Raw genomic sequence first — 15,013 nt, 5'->3', positions numbered from 1 at the left:
ACTGCTCCTATATACAAGAATATAACTACTATAATACTGCCCCTATATACAAGAATATAACTACTATAATACTGCCCCCTGTATACAAGAATATAACTACTATAATACTGCCCCCTGTATACAAGAATATAACTACTATAATACTGCCCCCTGTATACAAGAATATAACTACTATAATACTGCCCCCTGTATACAAGAATATAACTACTATAATACTGCCCCTATATCCAAGAATATAACTACTATAATACTGCCCCTATATACAAGAATATAACCACTATAATACTGCTCCTATATACAAGAATACTACTACTATAATACTGGCCCTATATACAAGGACATAACTACTATAATACTGCCCCCTATATACAAGAATATAACTACTATAATACTGCCCCCTATATACAAGAATATAACTACTATAATACTGCCCCTATATACAAGAATATAACTACTATAATACTGCTCCTATATACAAGAATATAACTACTATAATACTGCCCCTATATACAAGAATATAAATACTATAATACTGCCCCTATATACAAGAATATAACTACTATAATACTGCCCCTATATACAAGAATATAACTACTATAATACTGCCCCCTATATACAAGAATATAACTACTATAATACTGCCCCTATATACAAGAATATAACTACTATAATACTGTCCCTATATACAAGAATATAACTACTATAATACTGCCCCTATATACAAGAATATAACTACTATAATACTGCCCCCTATATACAAGAATATAACTACTATAATAATGCTCCTATATACAAGAATATAACTACTATAATACTGCCCCTATATACAAGAATATAACTACTATAATACTGCCCCCTATATACAAGAATATAACTACTATAATACTGCCCCTATATACAAGAATATAACTACTATAATACTGCCCCCTATATACAAGAATATAACTACTATAATACTGCCCCCTATATACAAGAATATAACTACTATAATACTGCTCCTATATACAAGAATATAACTACTATAATACTGCCCCCTATATACAAGAATATAACTACTATAATACTACTCCTATATACAAGAATATAACTACTATAATACTACTCCTATATACAAGAATATAACTACTATAATACTGCCCCCTATATACAAGAATATAACTACTATAATACTGCCCCCTATATACAAGAATATAACTACTATAATACTACTCCTATATACAAGAATATAACTACTATAATACTACTCCTATATACAAGAATATAACTACTATAATACTGCCCCCTATATACAAGAATATAACTACTATAATACTGCTCCTATATACAAGAATATAACTACTATAATACTGCCCCTATATGCAAGAATATAACTACTATAATACTGCCCCTATATACAAGAATATAACTACTAGAATACTGCCCCCTATATACAAGAATATAACTACTATAATACTGCCCCTATATACAAGAATATAACTACTATAATACTGCCCCCTATATACAAGAATATAACTACTATAATACTGCCCCTATATACAAGAATATAACTACTATAATACTGCCCCCTATATACAAGAATATAACTACTATAATACTGCTCCTATATACAAGAATATAACTACTATAATACTACCCCCTATATGCAAGAATATAACTACTATAATACTGCCCCTATATACAAGAATATAACTACTATAATACTGCCCCCTATATACAAGAATATACCTACTATAATACTGCCCCTATATACAAGAATATAACTACTATAATACTACCCCCTATATACAAGAATATAACTACTATAATACGGCCTCCTATATACAAGAATATAACTACTATAATACGGCCTCCTATATACAAGAATATAACTACTATAATACTGCCCCCTATATACAAGAATATAACTACTATAATACTGCCCCCTATATACAAGAATATAACTACTATAATACTGCTCCTCTATACAAGAATATAACTACTATAATACTGCCCCTATATACAAGAATATAACTACTATAATACTGCTCCTATATACAAGAATATAACTGCTATAATACTGCCACCTATATACAAGAATATAACTACTATAATACTGCTCCTATATACAAGAATATAACTACTATAATACTGCTCCTATATACAAGAATATAACTACTATAATACTGCTCCTATATACAAGAATATAACTACTATAATACTGCCCCTATATACAAGAATATAACTACTATAATATTGCCCCCTATATACAAGAATATAACTACTATAATACTGCCCCCTATATACAAGAATATAACACTATAATACTGCTCCCTATATACAAGAATATAACTACTATAATACTGCCCCCTATATACAAGAATATAACTACTATAATACTGCTCCTATATACAAGAATATAACTACTATAATACTGCCCCTATATACAAGAATATAACTACTAGAATACTGCCCCCTATGGTCACCAAAGAAAAACCAGACATTCTGAAATGACATAAAAGTTGTTTATTCGTTACACAGTCATTTATTTTCTTCTCACATTTTTTTGTACCAAATAAATTAACTACATATAAAAATAATTGGTGACATAAAGATACATAGGGGGTATCACTAGGCCGTACAGAGATATCAGGTATAGAGACAGAACGGCGGATAGAGCGTGGACCACGGAAGCGGACGTCTAGTCAAGTGCAGAAAAATCTGGTTATTGTGGAGGAGGAATTGGGGATTCATCTTGTTTTTAAAGGGGACATTAATAGTAACTGTAAAGTTATTATAACAGGGACTGAATCTACTGAATACGGGGACAATATAATATAATACAAGTTAGATAAGGACGGGACAGGTCAGTCAAATAACATCAAATGGTCGGGGCCACTAAGGCATGCTGGGAAATCGTACATTGTGTCTTAGTGGTCGTGTTGGATCAGATGACATATTTTTACTTCTATTAGCTCATGGGTACGTTTTTAAGTCTCATTTCCTTCCCTGAACTGCAGGATATTCTCTCTCTGTATTTGCCTAAAATTGTGAAAAAAAACAAAACAAAAAAAAATAAAAAAATCAATTGCACAAAATGTCATTGAAAAGAATGTAGCAATGTGCGCCCCGGCTGATTGAGATTCACACCTGTATTGACATGTTTTGTGGTTTGTTGGAGGTGCAACTTTTTGTATTAGAGACAAGCCCGAAAAAGATAAAAAAAATATATATCGTAGACCCCCAAATAATGTCAAACTGGTTGCTAACCGGCAATAGTATAAAATCTTCGGAAACCTAGGGGGGAGTCAAAAAGATTTTTCCGCAATACCAGGAAGGAAAATTTTTGGGAGCAGGGAATCAAACAAAACAAGGTTTGGCACAGTTTTGACTTTTGCTGAAATCGACATAAAAAGTAAAAATAATCAAAAAAAAACAAAACATCTCACTTTCTTCATGCACATCCAGAGCGGCTCCAAAAAGTCTGCTGGTTGTCCTTGGCAACAGTCAGCAGTTCAGCTCCATCCCAATATCAGATATGTGACTTAGCTCTGTGTAAATATCATCTATGCTTCCCCGATGCACCTATCGGGACAATGATGGTCCCACTCCGCCGGCCCCCACATCCAGCCAAGGATGAGAGGTGGTCACGCAGCAAACGAGCTCGGCTGTTTCCGTTACTCCTATGTCTGAGATTGCACCCCTCCCTTCAAAAAAGTGAAAATGGCGCAAATCTACTAGTGGTCCTAGTGTAGATTTGATTTCCAGCCAGTCAATGCGCCAAATTAATGAAGGTGCGTGCAAACCACTGCAACTACACAGGTTTTTGTAATTGTGGGCCCTTGTGCCTTTAAATTGCGCATTTAAAGGGCTAAATACAGTTTTTAAACCACAACGCTACCTTTTCCATTGTGTTTTTGGAATTTTTTGTACTCCACAATGAAACAAGCAGGGAACAACCATGATAGCGGGACTTTAACAAGTGGTACAGCCATGGGGTCATACATAGAGCCATTTCAAGGGACATTTTAAATGAACTGCTTCTTTAAAAGCAACATGGCCATGAAGCTGCAGCATAGAAGACGTGCGGCACCACTAGAGTCAAGGGTTAACCCGGCCTTGGAAATTTTGTAAGGTTATCATGAGGTGAACTGTGCAATCTTTGGTGATTTTATGGCATTTTTTTTTACTTTAAATGTAACCTCCAAAATGTTGACAAACTTGCTGATTGTTTCCTATCTGGCTGAACCGAATACATTGTTATTCAATTGTTCTAGGTAGGAAACGGTTTGTCAACATTTTAGGGTTAATGGGTGGAATTGTTAACAGATTATTTGGCATTTGCCGTCTCTCATCCGCGTGACGCATCATGAGTCCCCTCATTCTACATCCCGTCCGAAACCTTGTGCACGTTTTCTACTTTTTGTATCCCCTATAAAATAATTAAAAAAACATCAAAACATTTTAACCGTATTATTTAATTCTTAAACCTAGAAAAATAAATAAAGATGCAAATAAAAGATTTTAAAAGACTCCCCAAAAAAAATCACAATACAAGCCGGATGTTTTTCGCCACAGAACTACGTAATCATTATATCTTATCGCAACGCTCTGATTCGGAACAGAATTTTAGATCTGGATATTATCTTCATATAACGTCCAGTACATTTGGAAATAATTTGCTTTACTTAGCCTGAGTTACATCAGGTGTTATACTCCAATCACATCCAAAGCTGCATTAAAAATTCTGGTTTCCGGTTAACTCAGACTATAGGATCTTTTAATCTTTGCTTGTTCAGGGTCTGTATAGAGCAGGCTTTGCTGCAGTGCATTGTGGACAATGTAGTCGTTCTCCAGGCAATCAAGCAGGGAGAATGGATCCACCCTGGACCTTCCCCATAAATATATATATTTTTTTAAATACATATACTAACCAAGAAAAACTTGTTCCAGAACTCGGGAGTGGCAGCCATCCTTTCGCCCTCTCTGGAAACTCATATTTGCACTGGAGTTACCCTTTAAAACCACGAGACAAATAAAACTAGTGTTTGGCGTGAGCACGACACATACCACAATGCACCCGAGAAGAACGTGCTTTCCACCTCCAATTAACCAGCAGGGGACGGCAAGGAAATGTGAGGTCAGAAAGAAGGAAAACAAACAGACTTGTAAATGCAGCTTTGGATGTGACTGGAGTATAAAACATAACAATAAAAGAAAATAAAGCAAAATAATTACAAGGTTACAGGAATCAGTGACATGGCAGAGACAGAAGATATTTTTGGTAATTCAGCAGAGTTTTTCTCGTCTGTCTCCGCCGATTTGCGCACTTTATAATGGAAACGAATTTAAAAAAATTGTTTTTTTTTTTTAGAAATGTTATAAATTCTCCCAAGTGTAGTTACACCTCATGTAGTGTTTTACTAGAACATTCCGCAAAAGTGAATATATATCAGAAATTATTATAAAGATTAAAAAATAATAATAATTTGTACCATTTTTGTAAAGGGAACAGACCGATCCAGCAAATGTTTTTGTCTCAAATTTTTTTCTTTCAAATATATTCCGGACCTCTGCTGTAGCGTTCACACAGAATTACGGCTTCTACGTACCACGAACGTCGTGTCCTACACAATAAATCTGTCTGTACTTGTGACGTTACCTCCGTCCCATCCCTGTAACTGCCGAAGCTTTGACTCTGGGTGTACCCAAGGAAAACGGCAAATGTTTTTGAGATATTTGCGCCATTTTTCTTTTGTATTCTGTTTTTGACACGACTGAAGAGCTCAGAATCCTGAAAGGATTTGAGAAAGTAGCCAGTGCTTTAAAGCAACACGCCAGCTCATAGAGACGAACAGTCAAAACGACAAAGAGTTAACGTGTCATGACAAAAATGGCATCTCCCCCGTATCTCCCCCAACCAGCTGAATGAAGAAGCCGCAACGCTCCGGTGAGTGTCGCATCCACCAAATTGTTTACCAGGCACAGCGCCGCACATTTGGCAGTGGCTGTGCCTGGTACTGCAGCTCCCAGTAGTGAATGGGACTGAGCTGCAATACCAGGCACAGCCACTACCAAACATACAGCGCTGTGCCAGGTAAACAATGAAAGGGACGTGGCGCTTACTGTGCAAAACTACAGTTTTGTAGCTCAGGAGTCTGGGAAAGCTGGGTGATGGCTCCTCTTGGACTCCAGGATGCTACGCCTGTCCTCTGGAACAGGAGATTTAACACTGCATCACTGGGCAGCGTAGCCATTCACGAGCCAGAGAAAAGTTGGGTGACCACTCTCGCAGGAGTTGCAGTAACGGCCATTTTGGTTGACACCCAGCTTTCCTAGGAACAGAATTTTTAAAAAGAAGAGATTTTTTTTTTGTGTCATTTTTAAATAGGCGGAAATAATGCTCTTTGAACAGTTTTCGTGGCGCGAGTCGTCATCTGTTGGAGTATAAATACGATGAAACGGGAGCGGACAGTCACTTCATGTGGACTACCGGAGGTGTCTGCGGAGCGCGGGCACTTAAATAAGGAACATCGGACAAGGACGATGGCACCAGTGTTAAGAACAGAACAGACAATACGTGAAATATCCAAAATGTCCATCCTAAGAGGTGACCCGTGTTTCACCCAAGCAGACCGCCCCCCCCCTCCCCGATCCTGTACATGTCACCCGGCGGCTCTGCTCTTATAGACCTTCCTCTGCAGTGACCGGGTCACGTCCCCGTACAGAGCCGCAGGTCTTGTGCCGTATATATATGTTACTCCTCATCAGAAGTCCTGGGGGGAATAATAAGGGCTCATTCCTCGTCACCTGCCAGCAGGAACCCCAGGATGAACGTGCTTCCCCGCTGACGCTCGCTTGCCGTCTGCTTGCCCACGAGGTTTGGTGGAGGTCGGAGGAGGAGACTTGTGAAAACGGTAGCTGCACAAAAAAAAAAAAAATATAACAAGAAATAGAGAGTTACATACAAAAATGTAAAAATAAATAAAAAAAATTCCAAAAAATTCCATGATCGGCCAACATAATATCTTTTATCTTTTATTAGGGGACATTTAGGCGATCGTTCAGGGGCCAATATAGAACAGAGAAGGGGAAGAGAAAAGTTCTAAGACCTGCACATGTGTCGAGATTGGGGGTCCCCCAACCCCACCCGGTGAGGCGCCTGCGAGAGTAAACAAAGAGGTGGCCGCGCTGGTGCTCTGGCCATACCAGAAATGTCTGTGCTCGGAATACCCCTTTATTTTTACATTTTTATGGGACGTTCTTTACATTTTGTGTCATTGTTTGGTTTTTTAGATATTTTTTATATTATTGTTTTCTTTTTCTGTCCATTTTTCTAACACTTTCCACTGAGATTTATGAAAACTGGTGCAACCAATAAAGACACCATCTCATCTTTTTCAGAAGCAATCTGACTGGTTGTTTTCGGCAACTGCTCCATTTTTCATGAATCGCCCCCTATAGGTCCTAGAGCGTCTCTAAAAAGCACCGGCCGACATTTACTTCCCATCAAAAAACAAACGCGGTCAAGAACACACCATGATGTACGTTTTTCCTGAGGAGCTAAAAGGGATTGTCCAGGATTAGAAAATCATGACTGCTTTATTCCCTAAAAACAGCGCCACACCCGTCCATGGGTTGTGTCTGGTATTACAGCTCAGCTGAACTGAAGTAAATAGAAGTGAGCTGCAATACCACACACAACCTGTGGATATGTATGGAGCTGTTTAGAAGAATTTAGCTGTGTTTTTCTAAACCTGGACAATCCCTTTAAGAAATAAAATCTGAGCTCTGATTGGTTGCTACGATCAACACAGAAAGCTTTGATAAATGAGATGCAGAATTCTTCTTAGACTGAATGAAATCTACCCCCAGCACTGAAGAAACGCATGCAGAAGGAAGCGCCGATACGCACGCCCTATTGTCACTTCTTATTGGCCGAGAGGCCACATGTGATCGGCTACAGTAAACTTTATATTTTAGTACCTGTAATTGGCGCCTCTGGGGGCTTCTGATTATTTAATATGGGGTCTGTTAGATGCTGTTATATAGGAGTGATAAAGCCTAAAGATTTTGCAACTTTGTATATCATATCATCACCCAGTGCAAGATCTCCACTTGCTGCCAGTGAATAGAAAAACTCGTTTACATCCAGAGGTTAAAAGTCCCAGTTCTGCACACAGCTGAGTTTGTTACAATGTACCGGTGTAGACAATTCTCTGCGAGCTAAATACCACAGCAGCACAACTCGCTCTCCTGTCCAGGACTCCAGGCGGATAGCTCTTACCTACACTGATACATTGTCACAACCTGCAGCTGTGAGCATTGAACAGCTCGCTGTATCTCCAGGCCTGTGTGCGATTCTTACCAATCAGGCTGGCGTTCAGGTTGTTATCGCTGGTAAACTTCAGCAGCTCACGGAGAAATGACATTAGGTATCGGAATACGTTTCGGTGACATCTTGGTAGTTGGGAGATCACCTACGTGTAAAAAAAGAGGGGGGAGGGGAGCAACGTTAAGAGAAATCATGATAAAAGAATGTGTCCATAGCAGCCGGTGTCACTGATCTACAGCTGTACCTATTCCGATAACGCATGCAGCGTACCTGTCGGCAGAGTCGCGTGTCATGTGAACAGTCAATGCATCTCTGGTAGAGCTCGTAGCAGATCACTGGCTCAGGTAACGCCTCCAGGAAGATCAGCAGCGCCTCCGCTACAGAATGGTTGCTTCCAGCTGGGGGGGCGTTAAGGTGACACGTAACAATGTATGACGGGCGGCTCGGACTATATTCAGCGGCCTCAGCCTTTATGATGTGACATGAGGAGGTCTGAAGGTGAAGCTTTAACACATTAGGAGAGGACATAACGAGAAATCCCCACATTACTGGCACATCGCAGCAGCAGCGAGGAGCGATCCGTTACAGAACACGTCACTCATCAGACGGCTGTTTAGGACAGTCTGTGGTCTGTCAATGGACTCCAAAGTACAGACTCAAAAAATAGCCTCCGCCCTGCAGACGGTTATAGCTTCATCCCCACAACTGCTAAGATTTCATATTATTCCTGTCAATATCACATGTATGTTATAATGTATGTATATATTTATATTACACACAAACACGCACATATATATACCCACACAGTCAGATACACATATACAGTGGAGGAAATAAGTATTTGATCCCTTGCTGATTTTGTAACTTTGCCCGCTGTCAAAGTCATGAACAGTCTAGAATTTTTAGGCTAGGTTAATTTTACCAGTGAGAGATAGATTATATATAAAAAACAAAACTGAAAATCACATTGTCAAAATTCTATCTATTTATTTGCATTGTGCACAGAGAAATAAGTATGTGACCCCCGACCAACCATTAAGAGTTCAGACTCCTCCAGACCAGTTACTGCTCCAAATCAACTTGGTGCCTGCATTATAGACAGCTCTTACATGGTCACCTGTATAAAAGACTCCTGTCCACAGACTCAATGAATCAGTCTGACTCTAACCTCTACAACATGGGCAAGACCAAAGAGCTTTCTAAGGATGTCAGGGACAAGATCATAGACCTGCACAAGGCTGGAATGGGCTACAAAACCATAAGTAAGACGCTGGGTGAGAAGGAGACAACTGTTGGTGCAATAGTAAGAAAATGGAAGACATACAAAATGACTGTCAATCGACATCGATCTGGGGCTCCATGCAAAATCTCACCTCGTGGGGTATCCTTGATCCTGAGGAAGGTGAGATCTCAGCCGAAAACTACACGGGGGGAACTTGTTAATGATCTCAAGGCAGCTGGGACCACAGTCACCAAGAAAACCATTGGTAACACATTACGCCGTAATGGATTAAAATTCTGCAGTGCCCGCAAGGTCCCCCTGCTCAAGAAGGCACATGTACAGGCCCGTCTGAAGTTTGCAAATGAACATCTGGATGATTCTGAGAGTGATTAGGAGAAGGTGCTGTGGTCAGATGAGACTAAAATTGAGCTCTTTGGCATTCACTCAACTCGCCGTGTTTGGAGGAAGAGAAATGCTGCCTATGACCCAAAGAACACCGTCCCCACTGTCAAGCATGGAGGGGGAAACATTATGTTTTGGGGGTGTTTCTCTGCTAAGGGCACAGGACTACTTCACCGCATCAATGGGAGAATGGATGGAGCCATGTACCGTCAAATCCTGAGTGACAACCTCCTTCCCTCCACCAGGACATTAAAAATGGCTCGTGGCTGGGTCTTCCAGCATGACAATGGCCCGAAACATACAGCCAAGGCAATAAAGGAGTGGCTCAAAAAGAAGCACATTAAGGTCATGGAGTGGCCTAGCCAGTCTCCAGACCTTAATCCCATCGAAAACTTATGGAGGGAGCTGAAGATCCGAGTTGCCAAGTGACAGCCTCGAAATCTTAATGATTTACAGATGATCTGCAAAGAGGAGTGGGCCAAAATTCCATCTAACATGTGTGCAAACCTCATCATCAACTACAAAAAACGTCTGACTGCTGTGCTTGCCAACAAGGGTTTTGCCACCAAGTATTAAAGAGGCTCTGTCACCAGATTTTGCAACCCCTATCTGCTATTGCAGCAGATAGGCGCTGCAATGTAGATTACAGTAACGTTTTTATTTTTAAAAAACGAGCATTTTTGGCCAAGTTATGACCATTTTTGTAGTTATGCAAATGAGGCTTGCAAAAGTCCAAGTGGGTGTGTTTAAAAGTAAAAGTCCAAGTGGGTGTGTATTATGTGCGTACATCGGGGCGTTTTTAATACTTTCACTAGCTGGGCGCTCTGAAGAGAAGTAACATCCTCTTCTCTTCAGAACGCCCAGCTTCTGACAGTGCAGATCTGTGACGTCACTCACAGGTCCTGCATCGTGACGGCCACATCGGCACCAGAGGCTTCAGTTGATTCTGCAGCAGCATCAGCGTTTGCAGGTAAGATCGACTTACCTGCAAACGCTGATGCTGCTGCAGAATCAACTGTAGCCTCTGGTGCCGATGTGGCCGTCACGATGCAGGACCTGTGTGTGACGTCACAGCGTGATCTGGCAGAAGCTGGGCGTTGTGAAGAGAAGAGGATGTTACTTCTCTTCAGAGCGCCCAGCTAGTGAAAGTATTAAAAACGCCCCGATGTACACACATAATACACGCCCACTTGGACTTTTACTTTTAAACACACCCACTTGGACTTTTGCAAGCCTCATTTGCATAACTACAAAAATGGTCATAACTTGGCCAAAAATGCTCGTTTTTTTAAAATAAAAACGTTACTGTAATCTACATTGCAGCGCCGATCTGCTGCAATAGCAGATAGGGGTTGCAAAATCTGGTGACAGAGCCTCTTTAAGTCTTGTTTGCCAAAGGGATCAAATACTTATTTCTCTGTGCACAATGCAAATAAATATATATCATTTTGACAATGTGATTTTCTTTTTTTTTTTTTATATAATCTATCTCTCACTGGTAAAATTAACCTAGCCTAAAAATTCTAGACTGTTCATGTCTTTGACAGTGGGCAAACTTACAAAATCAGCAAGGGATCAAATACTTATTTCCTTCACTGTATGTATTTATGTACGTACGTACGTACGTACGTATATATTTGTGTGTCTGTTTGTGTGTATGTATGTATGTATGTATGTATGTGTGTGTATGTATGTATGTATGTGTGTGTACGTACGTACGTACGTACGTACGTACGTACGTACGTATATATTTGTGTGTGTCTGTTTATGTATGCATTTATATGTATGTGTGTGTATGTATGTAAATATGTATCTAAATGTGTGTGTGTATGTATGTATGTATGTATGTGTGTATATGAATATGTGTGTGTATATATGTATGCATGTATGTGTGTGTATGTATGCATGTATGTGTGTGTATGTATGTATGCATGTATGTGTATGTATGTATGTATGTATGTATGTATATGTTTACACAATTATCTGAAGTTGGATTATCAGATTTTTCCTCTAGATATAATATTTAGGCGCTATTAAAACAAATAATCCTCTTCACTCCATGATTTGCAGATGCGTTCGTGGAATGAAGCAGAGCTCAGCGCAGCGGTGAGAAGGAAGGATACGGATGTTATCTGGAATGCTGGTGTCTAAACAGTCAATGATTTGCTGCAATTCCTCTTGTTTTCCTGGTGTCTGGAAGAGGTCTTCCTGCAAGAGAATAAACAAATCCTAAACACTGCGCCAAATAAAAAAAAAATGGCAAAATAACAGCTCTCAAAACGACCAATCAGGAGGCCAGAAGTAGTAAGACTCCACCTCCTGCACTCATTAGACCTCTTTCTGTTTCTTAGGAATAGAGGGAAGGCCGGGAATCGTGCCGTGTGATCCCTCTTTGCTGAAAGCTTGTAAGCAAAGCGGAGTGGATGATCTGAAATTTGACCCCCTCAGAGAGGAGGGGCTTATGTGTCATGTGATACCTTTGCTTTGCTGAATGGCTGTGAGAAGACAGAGGGAAGGGCTTATGTCATGCGATAACTCTGCTGAAAGGATGTAAGCACACCCATATAGGAGTGGCTTGTGACACGTGACCCCGTCTCTGCTCTGCTGTAAGCACACACACATAGGGGAGGGGCTTGTCACGTGACCCCCTCTCTGCTCGGCTGTAAGCACACACACAGGGGAGGGGCTTGTGTCACGTGACCCCCTCTCTGCTCGGCTGTAAGCACACCCATACAGGAGTGGCTTGTGTCACGTGACCCCGTCTCTGCTCTGCTGTAAGCACACACACATAGGGGAGGGGCTTGTCACGTGACCCCCTCTCTGCTCGGCTGTAAGCACACACACACAGGGGAGGGGCTTGTCACGTGACCCCCTCTGCTCGGCTGTAAGCACACACACATAGGGGAGGGGCTTGTGTCACGTGACCCTCTCTCTACTCGGCTGTAAGCACACACACACATAGGGGAGGGGCTTGTGTCACGTGACCCCCTCTCTGCTCTGCTGTAAGCACACACACACACACATAGGGGAGGGGCTTATGTGTCATGTGACCCCCTCTGCTCTGCCCAATGGCTGTAAGTGTTCAAAGCAGGAAAGGCCTATGTTACATCCATTTTTCAGACCTCTTATTGGCCCTTCCAGAGTGGCATTTTGCCCTCACTCGTCCTATTTATGGGGTGTCTGTAAAATCCCCAATGCGGTGCCCAGGCGTCCGTCCTCTAACTCGATAAATACGTGCCGGATTCCCGATACAGCAAAGCACAAACCTGGCGGCAGGCGCTCTTGTACAAGTGATCCACTAAGAGCCACATCTCTTTTGGGATCTTTAGGGGCTTGTCAGTAGTACCGTCCACTTCCTCCGACATCATCATCACCGCTTTCTCCTGGTGAAGAGAGACGCAATAATGAAGTTTTATATTAAATTCTCAGCTACGTTGTCAATGGGGTTATTCTGATTCCGTAATAAATATGCGAATCGTTTTTGTATTTACATGTACAGTATCAAGAAAAAAAAAGTCAAGAAGGAATGACGAAAAAAAAAAAAAAGTTAAATTCCTTTAATCTGGCATTAATGGGACCTGATGGATGGCAGATTATCAGATGGGCATGGAAAAGTATATAATATTAAGGGTAGAGACTCCGATAAGACTGACAAGAATAAAAATGACCACTAAATATGCCACAATAATCTGTTCATATAATTACAGCAATTCTATAATTGGGTCGCTGCTTCTGAAATTAGGAAATTCTAGATTCTCCTGCCGTTCTGAGCTGGATTATCAGATGTCGAATTACCAGAATCTCATTGTATATATATATATTGTATGCGTCAAATAGAAACGGGAGCTGCAGCTAAACAAGTTGTTGCTAATTTGCATTCTCGCATTTCCTTTTTATTGTTATCATTTTTTCCACAAAAATTTGCCCAAACAGAATCTAAAAGCGCCTGCAACGGAGAAAAAAAAAAAACCTACGCACACGAGAATAATACAAAATGATGAAAGTGATGATGAACCATAAACAACAACAACAATAATATATAAACATTAGAAATAAAAACGTAACATAATAAAAATATAAATACACAAAGACTAACAACAATAAGAAAATAATATTACAAGTGATGACATAATAATAATAATGGTGGTATTGATGTGATGTATATATACACACACACACACACACACACACAGATATATATATACACACACACACAATACATACACACACACACACACACACAGATATATATATACACACACAATATATATATATTACACACACACACAATACACACACACACACACACACACACACACAGATATATATATATATATATATATATATATATATTACACACACACATATATACACACACACACACAGATATATATATATATACACACACACACACACACACAATACATACACACACACGTACACATCACACTTAGGGTATGTTCACACGGCAGCGTCCGTACCGGCCGTAATTACGGGGCTGTTTCCAGGAGAAAACAGCCCCGTCATTTCAGCCATAACGGCATGTGCAGGCGCTTGAACGCCGCGTCCATTACGGACGTAACTGGAGCTGGTAGTCCATGGAAAACGGCTCCATTTACGTCTAAAGAAGTGACATGACACTTCTTTGGCGCGGGCGTCTATTTACGCGCCATCTTTTGACAGCGACGAATAAATATACGTCCCGTGTGAACAGACAAACGTCAGCCCATTGCTTTCAATGGGCAGATGTTTGTCAACGCTTTCAAGCCGTAATTTGGCCGTATGCACATACCCTTCAGCAGCAGCGCCCCACATTCCTCCGGCCTCTGCACCCGTCTGCCGGAACAGAAGCGGCAGGATAAAGTTTTGATTTCTAAAACAATTCACCCGGACACTGAGGCCTTATTCACACGAGCGGGATAATCGGCAGTTTGACGGACATTTTTTTATTTTATTCACTTTTTAATGCCTGTCACACGGCTGAATTAAAATGAATGTTATTTTATGGGGCCATTCACACGGCTCCGTGAAAAAAAAATAGGACGTGTTGCATTTTTACCAGTTTTCACGGATCCCTC

At 40.4% G+C, this 15,013-nt stretch overlaps 1 protein-coding gene across 1 annotated transcript in view; it reads right to left on the bottom strand.

The window, feature by feature from the left end:
• Window positions 1–2,487: 2,487 nt before the first annotated feature.
• The window catches only part of OCRL (OCRL inositol polyphosphate-5-phosphatase), a 65,053-nt gene continuing 52,527 nt past the window's right edge, over window positions 2,488–15,013 (bottom strand). The window contains 5 exon segments of the mRNA XM_075836724.1: window positions 2,488–6,897; window positions 8,345–8,456; window positions 8,582–8,709; window positions 12,059–12,143; window positions 13,202–13,318. Of these exon segments, the coding sequence (XP_075692839.1) occupies window positions 6,773–6,897; window positions 8,345–8,456; window positions 8,582–8,709; window positions 12,059–12,143; window positions 13,202–13,318 (567 nt within the window). The 3' untranslated portion in view covers window positions 2,488–6,772.

The sequence above is a fragment of the Rhinoderma darwinii genome, chromosome 8 (genome assembly GCF_050947455.1).
Source record: "Rhinoderma darwinii isolate aRhiDar2 chromosome 8, aRhiDar2.hap1, whole genome shotgun sequence".
Lineage (NCBI taxonomy): Eukaryota > Metazoa > Chordata > Amphibia > Anura > Rhinodermatidae > Rhinoderma > Rhinoderma darwinii.
The sequence above is the reverse complement of the archived record's forward strand: the minus strand, read 5'-3'. Positions and strand labels throughout refer to the sequence as shown.